A 19,485-nucleotide genomic window follows, 5' to 3' on the forward strand; every position below is an offset into this window, starting at 1 on the left:
CAAGTTAACAACCCTAGCACAATAGACATAACTACCAGTAGTTCGACTGCAAAGAAACGGACAGGTTTCAATATCTGTCAAATTCGTCGGGTTTCACTAGGATTTATGAACGGAATGTGCCTCGCGCTGGCTGATATAATTTATTTTTAAATATTTAAAATAAAGATTTCAAAATTGGATTCTGACAATTTTAATCACATGTGCCAAAACACAAACAACAATACGACCAAAGAGGAACACATCCATCGAATATGTCATATTTTTAAATTCGTAGGTAACAAGTTAACAACCCTTGCGACGATTTTCGTCATAATACGTCAAATTTAAAAATTTCAACATCAGTTCTAAGTCGGCATACTCTATCATTCTGTCTACTCTGGCTACTGGTAATGGCGGCTCTCGACATAGGCGAACGCGTTGGCCAACGCGTCTGCAGACGCGTTGGCCCAATGTGTAGAACGGGCGTTCGCGCGTTGGCCGTAGGTATTTAGACGTTGGCCAACGCGCGAACGCCCGTTCTACACATTGGGCCAACGCGTCTGCAGACGCGTTGGCCAACGCGTTCGCCTATGTCGAGAGCCGCCATAAGGGAGAACTGTCAAACACATGTCAAAAATGACATTTTTCTATGATAAAAGCGTTTAGTTCCTTTTCTCGCCACGTTCGAATAAAGCCTTGTCGAACTGTACTTAAAGATATTTTGATTTTAAATATCACACTTGACAGTACACTGATATTTTTTAGAAACACAACCCCTATGTAGTGAGTAATGCCAACCTGCAGATAATTTCAGATCGGTGGGGAACCAATAGAAAATCTAGAAGTGTCTATCGTCGCACAGTGTTTTAGAAATCCCCAAAATCGGACATGACTAAGTTAATGCAATGAGTCGATGGCGTCTTATATTTCAAATGCAAGAGTAGAACTCCCATGTGCGCATTTTACTTCGTTTTTGAGAAAATCAATTTTTAAATTAGTAATTTTTTGACTCCCTGAAAACGAAATTATTTTATTTAAATTAATTACGAGGGTTTGTAAACTTGCTACCCAGTTGATTAGATTGATCATTTAGAGACACAAATTTTGTACTTTATTTCATTCCTACAATTCAAGTAGTTCCTGAGATTTTAATGTTTTAAAATATTTAGACTTTATTTTTTTTCTGATTTCCTATATTATTTCCGCACATTCTGTCCAAACTGAAAAATACTTTGGTATAGTCTTTACACTACAATATTTTTATTTTTTGTGAATCGCGTTTCATACCAGAGATTTACGAATTTCTAATTTTTATTCGCGCCTTAAAAATTTTAAGGGCAAAGTTTCATCATTTTTTTTTTTATAATCAATCAAAAAATAAAACCATTTACAATTTAAATAATCAGTCAATTATTTATCAGTCAAATAATAAATCGGTCAAATAATAAAATATTTTATTCTTCATCACCTTGGTCGTCAAAAATGCTGTCCACATCATAGACTAAATATATCATTATAGGTTTATGGTCCACAATATGTTAACACATGATATTTTTTTAACACTTTGATTGCATTAACTTAGTCATGTCCGATTTTGGGAATTTCTAAAACACTGTGCGTCGTGCCGTCTAGTGGAGATTAAAAAAAAGAAAACAACCCATGGAGATGCCATGGAGGCATTTTCCTATTTTTTAATTTGATTGTCAAACAGTTTCCATTTTAGGAACTAGATGGCGTATGGGTAGACAATTATCGGTAATACCAGGGAATACCATCAATGGCAGGTATTCCACGCATCAATATTATCACGATTCCGTGATAATATTGATGGTGTAAGCTGCCGAATCGCAGAATCATCAATATTATCACAGAGATTTTAAAAATTCTTGAAGTCCACGCGATACTGGGGGGCGTGACTTCCACCACAGATTATGGTATATACCAAAGAGAATATAATCACTATCTATGGATCTATGATCTATGGTATGTACATTTTGAAATGCAAGAGGTGCTCAGCTCCGTAGTCAGTTCTAACCACGTTCTAACTTCTAAGTTCTATGCTTGCTTCTCTACCTGTATTATAACTAGTATAAATTGAGATCAGTGTTGCTTTTTCTATATTAATCTGTGCTTCTATGTACCTCCGTCCTCCCATGAGTAATTATATTTTATTATTATAGATTAACATACCCATTTTCATGGAATCCGAAACATGTTTAAATACAATATAAGATAGATAATAATAATAAACAATAATCGGTCTTGTTTTGCATGCGTTTAGTTTCTAATGCGCATGTGAGTAATTATTGCTTTTACTGCTTTTCTCTTATAAAAAAAAAAACGTACGAGACGACCTTCCTCTAGCGATTTCACCTGTGTACTGACGGTGATAATATTGACCGTATAATAGGGCGCTTCAGTACTTGTGATTCGCGTGGATCGCGTGATTCTCGTATCATCAATAATACTGACGCGTGTAATCTGCGCCAATAATTACTACAAAACTGGGCAAAAGAATGTAAAACTTGATACAATTCAATTTGAAAAAGACGCAATAATATTCCAATGAATAGGATAATAAAGTTATTATTTATAACGATGTTTTAGCTAAATCTTACGGAAGAAATAGCCCTATTTACCGATATGCATACCAAATGTCACAGGAATTATACATCTTACCTGCATTTGTGCAAGATAACGGATATTTATTGTCTGTCGAGAAACTGAAGAAATTAAAAAGTGGCAACATCGTCGTGTCATCCCTTTCAAATTAATCTAAGAAAAAGGGATGAAACTACGATGTTGCCACTTTTTAATTTCTTAATTTTCTTGACAGACTGTAATGGCCAATATTTTACCAATAGGCAATAATGAACATCAAAAACCCAATTAACACAATTTGGGAAAAAATAATAAAAACCACACCAACAATAAAAAGTAGAAGAAGCTTGAAAGTGACATGCCCGCCAAAACTCTTTGGTTGTCAGTTTTCAGTTTGACAAGTATTATATTATTATGTTAGCGTGTTCCTAAAGCGTTACCGGTTTACTGGCCTAATCGCTTAGGCCAATGAACGCTTAGGAGTATGCTCTTCGTGAAATTTAAACTAGAGGGACGAAGCAAAAAAACATAGTAATATATGGGAATGCATAAATACATACAGTTTTATATTAAATATTATGCTAACGAAAACTAGGTTTAAGATATTTTGATTTATGTCACACTTGACAGTACACTGATATTTTTTGGAAACACGACCCATATGTAGTCTGTGATGCCAACCTGGAGATAATTTCAGATCGGTGAGGAACCAGTAGAAAATCACCTGCACAAATTTAGCACCCCAACAAAGGATTTTTGAAATCAAAATGACCTTAATCGATAGGTCTACTTTAGGTCCATATAGGTCCACCATAATTTTCGTTAGGTCCCCTATAGTTTTTTAATAAATATTTTTTTTAAATTTTGCAAAAAAAAAATGGTATCTTAGCACCTCATCTCAGCCGAAACTGATTAATTTTTATATTTTTGCATTCTTTATCGTTAGGTCTGTATAGGTCCACAATAATTTTTGTTAGGTCGCCTATAGTTTTTTAATGAATAATTTTTTAAATTTTGTAAAAAAAAATTGCATCTTAGCATCTCATCTAAACCCTTATTATTTTTTATATTATTGCATTCTATATCGTTAGGTCTGTATAGGTCCACAATAATTTTTGTTAGGTCACCTATTATATAGTTTTTTAATAAATATTTTTTTAAATATTTATTAAAATAATATAAATTGACTTTAATACAGATTTAGCAGTTCCCACTACAGACCTATACGGACCTAACGTAGACCTATCGATTAAGGTCATTTTGATTTCAAAAATCCTTCGATGGGGTGCTAAATTTGTGCAGGTTAGAAAATCTAGAAGTGTCTATCCTTACGCCATCTAGTTTAAATTGTTAAAATTAAAAAATATAAATGAAAATGCCTCATTATTTTGTAGCAACTCCTACAAAAATTCTAAATTAAGTGGATTAATTATTGGAAAACGTAATAGACTAGCACGAGTCGGCGCATGAGTACCGAAAACTATTCCACCTCAATTTTTTTATGCGATCCTCTTCAAATTGCCCTCCTGATGATATAAATGCATGTTGCCAGGGCGCAACCCGGTGCCATATTGTTTAAACAAACATTGTTTAAACAATTGCAAGGAATTGTTATTTTTCAACCGAACAAATTTTTTTTATATTCTTTATTGAAATACCAATAAAAAAGGTTTTATGACTTTTTACGATAAAGTTATTATTTTTAAAGATATGAATTTTTAAAGGTTCGAAAAACCTCAAATTTGGGTACTTTCAACCAATGAAAAATATATTTAAAAAAATAATAATGTCAAAGTAATATATATTTTTAAATTCTATATACAATAGTTAATAATATTGTTAATAGAGATTTCAAAAAAATTCATTGTTTATATCTTTTTTTTATCTTAGCAAAAGTAGACAAAAAATTGTGTTTTTGTATGGGAGCCCCCCTTAAACAATTACTTTATTTTAATTTTGTTATTAATTATTAAAGTACAAATATAATTAAGGATTTTGTGAAAATTTCAAGTGCCTAACTGTTACTATAAGACCATGCGCGCACGGGCAACTTAGTTGCTCGGCGATTTATTTGTCTCTTTCGAAAAAATAATTGCCATGTCGCCGGGGTGCGCGCACGAGAGCGACAGCAACCCGACTTTTTTCAGTTTTTTTCTTGACAGTATTGATCAACATGGATTTGGTCGAGAAGGCTGTGGTCGTGGCACTCGCTATAAAAACCGAAGAAAGCGTCGAAAAATAGAATATTGGGTGCATCCACTATGGAGCGATCGGCTGATTCTCGGGAAATTTTATACTAGTTTTATGAAATTGAGAGCATACCCAAGAAAAAATTTTAGTTACTTTAGAATGAGTGTCGAAAGTTTCGATGAACTGTGCAGAATCTTACTAGATTGGCAGTTTACGGCAGCAACGCGTTGCCACTTCGAAGATGTCTGCAGACATATCTGACCTACATAATGACACAATAACATTATGAATTGACATTGTCTTTTGAGCTATCAAGTGGTTACGCATTTCTGAGAATATTTTGTAAGACGTTGCTATTGCTACTCTAGTATTTTAGAAACTCATTGCTGCAAGTACACACAAACTAACGCAGCGGCGCGGCGGTCGAGTGACAACTGGCCGGTCGGCAACTTTTTTGTTGCCCGTGCGCGCACTTGCATAGAAACCAATAGGGAAGGAGACAGTTGCGTCGCGGGCTCTGGACATCGAAAAAGTTGCTCAGAGTTGCGTCGCTACGTGCGCGCACTTTCATACAAGCTCCTAGACTTCATCAAGAGACAAATAAATCGCCGAGCAACTAAGTTGCCCGTGCGCGCATACCCTTATTGATTACGAGCAAAAAAGGCCAAAAAAAAATACGTTTCTTGTATGGGAGCCCCCCTTAAATAATATACTTTATTTTATTTTTAGTATTTGTTATTATAGCGGCAAAAGATACATAATCTATGAAAATTTCAGAAGTCTTAATAATAGGGTTTACTAAGATTTCGTTGTCTGTCTGCCTGTTTGTCTTTATGTCTCCAGGCTGTATCTCAAGAACCGCTATAGCTAGACTTTTGACATTTTTACAGATTTCGAAGACAGAGGTCGAAAGTACGCAAATTTGAGGTTTTTCGAACCTTTAAAAATTAATATCTATAAAAATATTAACTTTATCGTAAAAAAACATAGAACCTTTTTTATTGGTATTTCAATAAAGAATATAAAAAAAAATTGTTCGGTTGAAAAATAACAATTCCTTGCAATTGTTTAAACAATGTTTGTTTAAACAATATGACACCGGGTTGCGCCCTGGCAACATGCATTTATATCATCAGGAGGGCAATTTGAAGAGGATCGCATAAAAAATTGAGGTGGAATAGTTTTCGGTACTCATGCGCCGACTCGTCCTAGTCTAAAAGGTAAGCCATTGTGAAAATATGTAAATATAACCGTAAATTGATAAATTGAAGCAAAACATTACTATGTCATACCATGTTCTAATACAAAGTATGTCGTAGTATTATTTGCATATTTGTTCAATAATTTACAACTTAAACTATATTAATATGAAAAAGATAGATTATTATTTCATAGAAAATATTATAATGTATAGGCCTCTTGGATATCGTTGCTAAGCTACGGCAACGCCGCGGGTCGGTTGACGGCGGAAACTCGTGACCGCTTTTCTCATATGATTCTCATATAAGTCACTGCACTTTTTTGGTAATTGTTTATATTTTTAGCACAATAAAAAGTAATGAGCTAAATTACTATTAAGTTTGGATTTCAGAATATTTCCACAGACTTTTTCCGCGAAAAATCTGTATCGAAAGCTATACTTATTTACTTAAATATACACGATCATGAAATCTTTTGTGAATATAATACCAAATTGGGATGATACCCTATATACCAAAAGAAAAATTTTGAAAATCGGTTAACAAACGGCGGAGTAATCGTTGAACATAAGAAAACGAACATAACACCTCCCTCATTTTGAAAGTCGGTTAAAATTGTAGCCTATGTGTTATTCTGATGTATAAGCTATATTATTGCAAAGTTTCATTAAAATCCGTTCAGTAGTTTTTGCGTGAAAGAGTAACAAACATCCATACATCCACACATCCATACATCCATACATCCAAACAAACTTTCGCCTTTATAGTATTAGTAGGAAGTAGGATGGTATAACTAGCTGTTGCCCGCGACTTCGTCTGCGTGGACTTCAGTTTATAGCGCGTGGTGTCAACAAAATTCAAAATACCCAAAACAGCCGTGTAGTGTGCACATAATATAATATTAATTTTTTTTTTTTTAAATTAAACTTTTTTATACCAAATTTTTAAGATTATTTAGCTTTACACAACTTAGCTGCATTACATAACTTAAGCTTTACCCATAAACTATTTAGTATTTATTATTAGTAGGCAGTAAGCTGTTGTTTCTGATATCTAAACACACCGGCAAAATTAGAGGAACATAACAAAATGTTCATTTTTTTTTTAAATTGTTCACTGTTTTTTATATATTTATTCATTTACTTACTAATTGATTATTAAAAAATAAATTTTATATAAATTTAGGGCATAAAAACGTGAAAAATAGAAAAAAATCGACAAAAATTAAAAATTAAGAAAATCTTTGAAATTTCAGTAGTAAGTTTTTAAGTTAAATTCTCAATTTTTATTAAAGAAATGCCATGTTAAAAGTGTGTAATGCCTTCTATGGATCTCAAAAGGGCCTGGATACGCCATTACATGCTTGCATTTTGATTGTCAATCATTTCCTGTGGGACATTCTCCTACTCCTCCAGTAGCGCCAACTCGAGCTCCTGGACACATTTTGGACCGGAGTTTTAACTCGTACCGTTCACCCATTGATGTGCCACACGTCTTCAATCGGGTCCACATCCGTAGACCGCGCTGGCCTCTCCACCTGGGCTACGCCAGCATTGTTTAGGTAATAATGTCCGATTTTTTTACTCTATGGACACGCATAAAATTGAAGTTGCTACCTAAAACTGTGTAAAAGGCACACCATGCAGTTCCAGGATATCTGTGCTATAGCCCTGCTTTGTCAAAGTACCATCATCAATAATCATCAGCTCAGGTTCCAAATCATATGCCACTCCAAACCATTACAAAGCCTGCATCATAGGCCACTGTTTCCGTTAAGTTTGATGGCCTATGGCATTCCTTACGATTTATCCACATTCTTTATCGCTTGTCAACCAAATGTACACAGAATTTGGTCCCATCACTGTACAGCACAAGATTTCACTCACTTAGATAATTTTGATGTTCACGCGCAAATCTTAGCCTGGCTCTTCGGTGCAAGTTTTGGTGCCCTTACAGGTACTTTTGAGTTTAATTTAACTTCTTTAAGTCTGTACTGTACGATCACTTACACGTGCATCTCGGACCTGTTCCGACAGGTTTCGTGTCTGCATAGCAGTTTGAGGTCGATTTCTTAAGGTTTGTTTCCTTACAAAATGGTCATCCTGAACCATTGTCACCCGATATCTGCCTTGTTCTCGTCTCCGAACGTAAGATCCAGTCTCTCTGTAGTGTTGAAAGTTACGATGGACCACGGAAGCCGATACACCTAAGGCCTGACTGATCGAACGGTAGTCACACCTACCGTTCGGTCACTGTAACATTTGCGACAGCTAGAGCTGTAACCACGATAGAAAAAGACCTCAGGCCTGACTAGGCCTGAGGTCTTTTTCTATCGTGGTTACAGCTCTAGCTGTCGCAAATGCTGGGAAATCACTAATTTTGTATGTAAGCAATGTGTTCTTCCAAAAACCAAACAATGAAATGAGCTAAGCATACCTTGCACCCCGCTAAAACGCCATTCTTATCAGGAACTCTTACAACGTCAATCATCGAAAAAGACTTATTACAAATACAAAAAAAACAAAAAATTGTATTTGTACTTATTAGGGCATAATAATTGCTATAAAAACCTGTCAACTTGCCAGTTATGTTCAATATTTTATTTCTTAAATGAGCTTAGTAACTATAAAAAAGAATTTCACGCAGCCCGACCCACTTGAGTTCAAGTTGTGGCCCTTTTTACCTATGTTCCTCTAATTTTGCCAGTGTTACACACACTGTGGTAGGTGAGTTATTTAATAACGTGTATAACAATCGAAAGAATAAAAAATCTTAACTCAACATGGTACCACCTCTTATAGAAATACATATTATGAGCAAGTGATAGCGCGATCTAGGCGACTCTTGGCGCCATCTGTTATGAGTTTTTGGAACTAACTTAATTTGAACTTTACGCAGAAACACCCCCTTAGGGCGTTTGTGCACTACACGGAATTTTACCATCCGGCGCGGCGCGGCATCCCGATTTCCTACCTTATTTATATATGGCAAACGTGAAAGTTAGAACGCCGGACGGTAAAATTCCGTGTAGTGCACAAACGCCCTAACAACCCCTTTTTTCAGTAAAAAGTAGCCTATGTCCTTTCTCAGGCTTTAGACTATCTGTGTGCAAGCGATAGCGCGATCTAGGTGACTCTTGGCACCATCTGTTGTGAGTTTTTGGAACTTACTTAATTTGAACAAATTTACGCATTTTCACACCCTTAAAACCCTTTGTTCCAGTTAAAAAGTAGCCTATGTCCTTTCTCAGGCTTTAGACTATCTGTGTACAAAATTTCATTACAATCGGTTTAGTAGTTTTGGCGTGAAAGCAAGACAGACAGACAGAGATACTTTAACTACTATATTATTATATAGTATACTAATATTATAATTTATACGAAAGCACAGCGTTTCGTATAAATTATAATATTAGTATACAGTGTGTACCAATAATAAGTGATAATATTTTAGGGTGTGTACGTGTTCCTTGTAGAGAGTTTACTGTGAAAGTGGCAGCTCTGAAAGACGAAAAAAATTTTTCACTTTTGTATGGGCAAGGGCCCGAGCGTCACGAGTTTCCCCATACAAAAGTGAAAAAAAAATTTGGTCTTTCAGCGTTGCTACTTTCCCAGTGAATTCTCTATAAGGAACACGTACACACCCTAAAGTATTATCACTTGTTTTTGTTACACCCTGTAGATGGATTTCGTATAATGGATGCCTAATAATATTATACCTACATAAGGTTATTAACTATAACTTATAAGTACAGTATACTTAATAATTTATGTATGGAAATGTAGTAAATAAAAAATGTTTCATTCATTTCAGATTTTTAGGTCCCTATATTACACTAGTTTGCAACATTTTAGTCTGCAGGCAAATAGCTGTTAAGGAGATTTTAGGAGCTTCTCCTCCTAAAATCTCCTTAACAGGGTATGGGATTATGATTTATGAGTGGTACGGCCACCAAGGGAAAATCCTCTGATCAAGTGAGGTGGTATGAAGCTGGCCTGAGCCCGCGCGATAGATTTCAGCTGTCGTATACAGAGTGTAACAAAACAAAGTAATAATACTGTGTGTAATAGAATAGCTGTCTATGCTACTCTACTTGATTGGCTTATAAAGTTTACTGTATAAGCCAATAAAGTAGTGTAGCATAGACAGCTATTCTATTATATTTATAAATAAAATACATAAAACTGTACTGTAATATTATAATATTGAATATTAAAGAAATCAACAAAAGCTTGTGGATTAAATATGTTTTATTGTTTTGTGTTTATTTAGCTATGTACAATAATTTTTATTGAAATAAAACATTTGTTTGAGCTCATTTCTTTTTTATTTTTTAAATTTGTGGTATGTTTAGAGTGAAAGGTTTTGCACTTAAATTTTTTAACTTAAGCTTCAATGAAAAAAAAAATGATAATTTTTTACTTTTAAGTCCGACTAGCATAGCTAGCACAAGCACGTAGACAAACGAAAGAAACTAAATTTTGACAGTTTTACCGGAAAAACATTGGAGTAAAAGTTTCTTTCGTATCTCGATATCTTTCGCTTTTGAAAATCTATATGTCAAGCATGACGATCCGCTTTTGACATTTAGTTTCTTGATTCTGTTTTTATTTTTATTATGGCACTTGGCTATAAAACCATGGCCAGTGTCGAATAAATGGCGGCGAATTCAAAAAATCGATGTATAGCAACCCTGTCTATAGCCGGAATCATAGTTTTGATCTACAAACTACGAATAATAAAGTTCCTTAGTTTTTATTATTCCTATTTCGTAGATCAAAACTATAATTCCGGCTATAGACAAGGTTACTACACGTCGATTTTTTGAATTTGCCGCCATTTACTCGACACTAGCCATGGTTTTATAGCCGTAATTAAAAAAAAAGAACCTAGAAACTAAATGTCAAAAAAAAATAATTGCCGTTGCTTTAATGGTTGCTATGGAAAGAGTTTCTTGTCTTTGTCCACTGAAACTCAAGTCGATGGGTGGTGCCCACAAACCTATAATATATATTAAGTCTATGGTGGTGTCATGCTCGGGAATAAGATATGTAGACATGGGAAAGAAACTGCCATTACTTTCTTCCGAAGAATCGACTGGGAAACCCCGTGCTAGCTACGCTCTTGTTACGTACAGCTCGACAAGGCAAGTCATTGAGGAACTATAGACTGGAGAGAGCCTTATATCGGTGTATAAGCGTCAAAAGCGTGTAATGTTATGTCCTACTTACTAGGACATAACAAAGGAGTCGGTCTGCATATTCCTTTTAATAAAAGTGTTAATAAAGGTTTTTAGTGAACATTTAATGATATTGTTGAGTTTTGTGGTTCCGCTAAATAATAAACCATAAGGGGGATATTAGATTATCATATATATTGGATCCGAGATCATTGAGTCAATGATATTGGATAATGTAATATAGACTTATGATTCATTTCTTCCTTGATCATAGATTTTTGACATTTGCTGAGAGATTGGATCCAATACCGTCATAGAAATAGGTGTTGCCAGTTATTTAATATAAAAAAGAGTTTTTAATTTCTTGTTCGTTAATACGTTTCATATAATGTAATGTAATTATTTTTCTAATTATATACTTGGATAATCTTGCTGAAATAACAAAAAACAAGCCATATTAAAAATGACGATGTCTTTTGACAAATCGAATTCTCTGAGATCTAGTAACCCTGACATCAATACCTGTCAGCGTTAGCGCTCTCCATTGGCTATTGAAACCACATATGACGTAAAATAGGATCAATGAAATATGATAATGTAATACGCAGATATGATCAAATGATCATATATATTGGATCCTATATATGATCATAGAAATGATCCAATATAAATGATAATGTAATACCCCCCTAAGAACGGTCAAAGAATGCCTCAAACACGTGGATTTAACATTATATACGTAAGTTTTGAACAACGTTTTTTGGGCGTTTTTAATCGGTATTTTTGTAAGCTAAAAAGATAATTTATAAGTTTATTAATCTCTTATTCGTGCTATATAAGGCATTAGTAGCAAAAATGTCACATCAATTAATAATTTGGCTATAAAAATTGCATAGCTTTTTACGTGTGTTTACGGATTCTCATCACTTGAACTATAGTTAGGTAATCGATATCATGAACTAATTGACTTTCTTTCCTGTATCTTAATGTGCTTCGAAATAATCGACAAATATAAATATTCAAGAAAATAAACGCACACTACTTGTATGAAAATAAGCACAAAATGGCCACGCGATGACGGGCTAAGACTACATCTAAGTATACTATAATACTTTATCTATGGCATTAGTCGTGTTCGTTTCGTTTTTCAATGCACATTGCGCATGCGCAAAGTAAAAAATTAGTGTCAGTGTGAGTGTCATGTTCTAAAATCTGTCAGAAATTGTTAGTATTTTATTCAATTATGAAGTTGACAGTCAGCTGCCAAGCTGCGAAAAAATGAAACGAACACGGCTTTTATTTGAACGTGGCGAGAAAAGGAACTAAACGCTCCTATCATACAAAAACGTCATTTTTGACATGCGTTTGACACTTCTCCTTTACCAGCAGCGCTCCCGTCAATGTTACCCACGTCTGGAGAGAGCCTTATATCGGTGTATAAGCGTCAAAAGCGTGTAATGTTATGTCCTACTTACTAGGACATAACAAAGGAGTCAGTCTGCATATTTCAAGTAATAAAAGTGTTAATAAAGGTTTTTAGTGAACATTTAATGCTAGATGTTGTTAAGTTTTGTGGTTCCGCTAAATAATAAACCATAACAATGGTTAAATAATGCCTCAAACACGTGGATTTAACATTAAATACGTAAGTTTTGAACAACGTTTTTTGGGCTTTTCAATCGGTATTTTTGTAAGCTAAAAAGATAATTTATAAGTTTATTAATCCCTTATTCGTGCTATATAAGGCAATAGTGCTAAAAGTGTCACATCAATTAATAATTTGGCTATAAAAATTGCATAGCTTTTTACGTGTGTTTACGCCTTACGGATTCTCATAACTTGAACTATAGTTATTCGATATCATGAACTAATTGACTTTCTTTCCTGTATCATAAAGTGCTTCGAAATAATCGACAAATAGAAATATTCAAGAAAATAAACGCACACTACTTGTATGAAAATAAGCACAAAATGGCCACGCGATGACGGGCTAAGACTACATCTATACTATGATATATATTTTTATGAAATGGGGCAAACGAGCAAACGGGTCACCTAATGGAAAGCAACTCCGTCGCCCATGGACACTCGCAGCATCAGAAGAGCTGCAGGTGCGTTGCCGGCCTTTTAAGAGGGAATAAGGTAATAGGGGAGGGTAGGGATGGGAAGGGAAGGGAATAGGGGAGGGTAGGGAAGGGAATAGGGTAGGGGATTGGGCCTCCGGTAAACTCACTCATTCGGCGAAACACTCGGAGAATGTGGTATTTCTCAGGTCGAGCCGGCCCATTCGTGCCGAAGCCTGGCTCTCCCACGTATAATACTTTATCTATGGCCTTGTCGAACTGTAGACTGTACCTAGTGCGTCTACCACTTTATTGAATCGACTGACTTGACTTCTTGACTGTATGTTTCGACTTTTACTTAGACTTTGACTAGACTTTAGACCTGAGTCCTGACAATAATATAGAAAAACGATGCTGAGAATATTATTTTCCCGCCATATATTTTATACTTCTGTAGCGGTAGCACGGCGACTAGCGGAAATGCGAAAGTATGGACAAACTGTGGAAATAAATCTAAGGTGCCGTTCCGAACTTTTTTCGTTCCGAAAAATTCAATTAAAATGCCACTATGGGTTATGAGAGTAAAGGAATAGAGAGTGCTCTTGTGTACTGCGCACACACTTGGGCACTATAAAATTACTCCTGCGTACCTGGTCTGGTTTCAATGAAACCGGCCACCGTCACCGAAACCGGTGTGGGGAGTATTATAATATTATTATTATTATTATTACTTCTGGAAGAAACCGCTAGTTAAGTAGCGGTAAGACCGCCAATTTGCGCAAATCCTTTATTTTTATCATATTTGTTTTTAATGTGCAAATAAAGAATTATTATTATTATACTCGACACTGGCCATGGTTATATAGTCGAAGTGCCATAAGAAAGAAAAAAAACTGCTGAGTGCTGAGTTGTCATAAATGTCATAGAAGTTTGACGTTTGACAATAGGTTAGAATTTTAGAAAACACGAATTTACAAAATTTACAAAAAGTACCTATTGTTGAAACTGCTAACGGAAAAGATATCTTTTTTACAAATCGTAAAAGATATTTCGGTGACACACATAGGAAATAATATATTAATAATGACTTTCATACCTAATTGGGAAGAGTTCGAAAAGTCAGCAGAAATGTTGTATCTTAGAGATCCTATAAATACTCGATACAGTGTGAAGTACTCTCATTCCAAAGGATTATTTTTGGTCAAAATTACGGATAATAAAAAGGTATCAATCCCGAGTATTCATCTAAGACAAAACAACACTTTAGTACACCAGTGGAAGTTCATAAAACGGGTTTTTAGCCTCAGACCAGTTACTAAATCCTCCTTTTATATCTGTTTGTTTGTTAATTTATGAAAAAATATTTCTTTTACTTTGTCTCTAATTCTATAACTTTGTTATCCAATCATAGAAGTAATGGTACGGTAGACCCTCGCTAATCCGGCCGCCGGCTAATTCGGGGCCCCTTGTAATCCGATATGCCTCTCACTGGTTAATTTAGGTACATAAACATTATTTTGCCCATTCTTTAATTAGGTGCGTACATTTTTTGTTACAATGCATGCAATGGTTATGATTCCAGCTTGCTGTTAAGTACATACCTAGCTTTAGAAAATTATTTGTAGTAATTCAGATAAAACCTTAACATTATGATTTTAATGTATTGTTATGTGTAAAATTGTATGAAGTATTCTATAATCTGACAAATTCATTAATCTGACATGGCCTTGCAAAACATTTGTCGAATTAACGCAGGTCCAGGGCCCGATCTAAGGGGGGGCGAGCCGGGCATTTGCCCAGAGCGGCAAAAATGAGGGGCAGCGAAATTGACTTATTCCTATCTTCCAATCTAGCCATCCACCACTAAAGTTTGAGAATTTTACCAGCTAACCTACCTTAAATTTGCTAGTGGAAATATTTGAGTATTTTACTTAAATGTTCCTCCCATTTTTCCCCAACAAATATGTTTATTGTATATGTAAAGGGCGGCAAAAATGATCATTGCCTGGAGCAGCTAAATGGCTAGATCGGGTCCTGCGCAGGTCTACTGTATGTACATACTCAGAGATATATTTTAATTGATAAAATTATTCTTGAGTGATTGTTATGACAGAATGTTAACACAATTCCTATCAGAGTCTTATTTTTATTTACCTAATATTTATTATTGTCAATGACAAAGAATTTATTATTACTAGCTAAAAGCCAATCTTTGTGAGGACTCACGTCGTCACACCTTCATTGACTGATGATAACACGTCATCTACATAAAAATAAAAATTACTATGTTAAATCACAAATCAATTATATTAATAGGTGTGATAGTTTTTCCATAGAGAGGACCACAAAATGTACAGGTTGTGGGATATACTAGCGCTCGCTTTAAATAAATAACAATAAATAAGTAGATGTTTAATTCAGGTAATAGACCCATAAAATAACATAATTTAAGTTAAAAATAAAAGAAATAAATAAAATAAAAGTTAAAGAGTGATAAAATTAAAATACATGACTCTGATTTTTGAGCTTGAGCTTTGCTCATCCTGATTATTATTATTAATTATTATCGTCAATCTAAATATTATTTTATTAATGATTATTGTTATTGATTATAAATCAACACATTTTCACACAAATCAGCATACATGTAAGAATCTCACTTCAAATGTTTTAAAATTCTGTTTTTCAGTGTCTTCAGTACAAGACAGAAGTTCAACAAGACGTGCGAAAAGTGGATAAATTTATTACCAACTTATTAAGGCATATGGCATCTAATGATAACTAATTTGAATTAAAAGATTTGTACTTGTAACTGTTAGGGCCGCGCTACACCTGAATGGCAGCGGCGAGGCGAGCACTTTCAGTATCATATGATTTTAAACTTTATCTTCATTATTGAAATACATAGTATTGCTTGAGAAGTCTACGGCCGCCCGTGGCTGCTCGTGGCCACTCGCTGCCGCGATTTCTCAAGCGATACTATGTATTACAATAATGAAAATAAAGTTTAAAATCGTAATTATGACGTACAGTGTGGCGCGGCCCTTAAGGTCAATAAATTTAAAAGATATTGCTGATGTTTTTTTTTTATTAAGTACTCAATTTCTAATTTATTCCTGTTTTAGTAAGTATAATATTATTAAAAAACATATATTTAAACATATATGAATATATAGGTTCCACATCCTATCCTTGGAGCGAATATTATAGATTATGATTATAATATGCTAGCCCTATGCTAAATCTAAGTAACTAAGTATGAATTACTTAAAAGTTAAAATGAAGACCTAAAAGTGTAGCAAGGTAAAACTTAAAAATTTTCATTGAAAATTGTTAGTATATTATATATTTATTCCAAGTACACGGCTGGTTCCAAGTAGTTCAGAAAGTTCATAATTCATAATTTTACGTGGAGCAAAAATTCTTTCAACCATCTTTTTCGCCTTTTATTTATTTTTATTTTCATTGAGCCAACAGCTAAGCCTATGAGAAGACTAATTTTTTGTTGCTTTGATAGAACTGGAGCCATTATGAAGACGTCTGAGCAAAATGACAACTGATTTAGTCACTAAATTAGCACAAGTGGAATAAGAAGCGAACTAATTAGTCTCCTATGTAGGATTCTAGCTAGGACTTCTAAATAGGACAAGTGGAATAAGCGAATTGTGGGTACCGACTACCGCCACAAGGGCTTAAAACATTTTTGTTGCGGCCCGTGACACCAAGACCAAGACATGTTTGTGGCCCGTATGAAAATAATCCTAAAGCTGCGCGTGCACTGGATCGGAATCGGAGCGTACGGATTTGTTGCTTTGTATTGATTTGTAAATTGTATGGTACTGCGTGCATGGATCGGCATTTCTGCGCCTGAGACCGGAATTTATGCCGATGACGTCATCCGCAGCCGCGTCTATGGGTCAATTTATATATGTCGCAGCCGACTGGTTTAAATAGCCGTTAGTCCTTTGACTGAACAACGCCATTCAATCACACGGCTATACGTCGTTTAGCCGACTTGTTGACTACAACGTTCAACACTACAGCTAGATGACGCTTAGCCAACTGGTTTAATGGCAAATTAACTAGGGCGACAATTAGCTTAATATATTGTAATTTGGGAGAATAGGATTTTTTTTTGTATTTTATTGATAGATTATTCTCGGATTAAGTTTAAGGGGTGACCAAAAGTTTAATGCAATAAGTAAAAATAAAAAAATCTGAGGCGTGTTTTGTAACCTAACCTAACCTAACCTACTTTTGGACTTTATGTATTGTGTTTGTTTTTGTTTTGGCGGGAGGCTGCGCCCCCCGAGCCCCCCTTTTGTTTGATGATGGTCGCTGGCTGCTGCCGCAGCACGCTCGCTGCGCTCGCTCGGCTCTCTCTGTGTTGTGGTCTAAGTTCTAACCTAACCTAACCAACTTTTGGATTTTCTGGATTGTGTTTGTTTTTGTTTTGACGGGGGGCTGTGCCCCCTGAACCCCCCTTTCCGGTGGGCTGCGTCCATTCATTTCATAATCTCGTAATTTCTCCTCGAATATTTGTTGAAATTTTGATTCACTCGTATGTGCCTCTACAATTTTTGTCTCTTTAATAACACTTGTAACTTTTATTAACTACTTTTTTCCGAAAAACAACCACAAACACCGACAAACACCTGCTAGTTGACGCCATATTGTAAATAAAATGCACCTAGCACCGCAGCGGTGCGCGCTGAACTACTTCAATTAGATGGCGGCTTTTTAATCAGCTGTAGTGTTGAACGTTTTGAGCGACTAAAATATTCAATATAAAAGCTAGACGTGTGATTGAATGGCGTTGTTCAGTCAAAGGGCTAGCTGTTTGTTGAACGGCTATTTAAACCAGTCAGCTGCGACATAATATATTTAGTGCAGAGTCAAAGCGCATCGAAACAAAGTATCAAAACTGAACATAGCAAATCCAACCTTAACTCCAAAGCGTTAACGCACGCATTTCATATATATGTTACACTCAAAGACCGAAATCACTCAATGAGCGAAAAAAAGGCTCACAACGCGTTGTGGTCACAGTGAATTTAATACGACGCGAAATTCGCGTCGTGGCTCTAATGAAAACGGCCACGACGCGTTCTGGCAATCAAAAAAAGACCAACACGCGAAATTCGTGTCGTGGCTGATATGCTATTCGTTTTTCTTCTTGATTTGTTCTTGATTGATTAATCGTCCATAGGTATGGAAGATTATGTTTAAATTACCACGCGTACTACAAAATATTTTTTCTTTTACTAAATCGCGTGTGTACGCGTGTGTATGCGTGGTAATTCAAATATAATCTTCCATACCTATGGACAATTAATCAATCAAGAACAAATCAAGAAAAAGGAATAGCATTTCAGCCACGACACAAAAATCGCGTTATGGTTTTTTTGCGATTGCCAGAACGCGTCGTGGCTGTTTCACTGTGACCACAACGCGTTGTGAGCCATTTTTTCGCTCATTGAGCGATTTCGGTCTTTGAGTGTAACATATATATGAAATGTGTGCGTTAACGCATTGGAGTTAAGGTTGGATTTGCTATGTTCAGTTTTGATACTTTGTTTCGATGCGCTTTGACTCTGCACTAAATATATTATGTCGCAGCCGACTTGTTTTTCTGGTTTCTGGTTTCGCTGGTTTCGCTCATTGAGCGATTTCGGTCTTTGAGCGTAACATATACATTAATAACAAAATCGCCGATGCGGAATCCGAATGCAGTGGACGCACCCCATCGGCATTTCGTAAATGACGACGCTCCGTACGCTCCGATTCCGATGCAGTGGACGCGCAGCTTAATAATCCTTTTCCTGCTTTTTAGGGTTCCGTACCTCAAAAGGAAAAAACGGAACCCTTATAGGATCACTTTGTTGTCCGTCTGTCCGTCCGTCCGTCTGTCAAGACCCTTTTTCTCAGGAACGCGTGGAGGTATGAAGCTGAAATTTATATCAATTACTCAGGTCTACTGTCCCTTGAAGCTGTGAAAAAATCAAACTTCTAAGCCAACGCAATCAAAAGATACAGCCGTTTATGCCGCAAATTTTCGACACTTGCAAGGGAATCAAAACCTACAGGGTGCTTCCCGTGAACTCAGAATCTTGAAATTTGGTACGAAGCAACGTCTTATAGCATAGATAAAGGAAAAATTACGAAAACCATAAATTTTTAGTTACATCACATAATATATATTTTTTTAATAATTTTAAACTTACTACCCATTTCCTCATAAACGCGTAGAGGTATTAAATTGAAATTCATACCA

General features: G+C 35.4%; 1 protein-coding gene across 1 annotated transcript; it reads left to right on the forward strand.

Annotated features, from left to right (window-relative positions):
- The first annotated feature begins 14,155 nt into the window (after positions 1-14,155).
- Positions 14,156-16,069, forward strand: LOC121728757 (signal recognition particle 9 kDa protein). Its single transcript, XM_042117005.1, has 2 exons — positions 14,156-14,435; positions 15,901-16,069. Exons 1-2 carry the CDS (start codon positions 14,295-14,297, stop codon positions 15,994-15,996), a joined length of 237 nt encoding a protein of 78 aa, XP_041972939.1. The 5' UTR covers positions 14,156-14,294; the 3' UTR covers positions 15,997-16,069.
- Positions 16,070-19,485: the final 3,416 nt, after the last annotated feature.

The sequence above is a fragment of the Aricia agestis genome, chromosome 7 (genome assembly GCF_905147365.1).
Source record: "Aricia agestis chromosome 7, ilAriAges1.1, whole genome shotgun sequence".
NCBI lineage: Eukaryota > Metazoa > Arthropoda > Insecta > Lepidoptera > Lycaenidae > Aricia > Aricia agestis.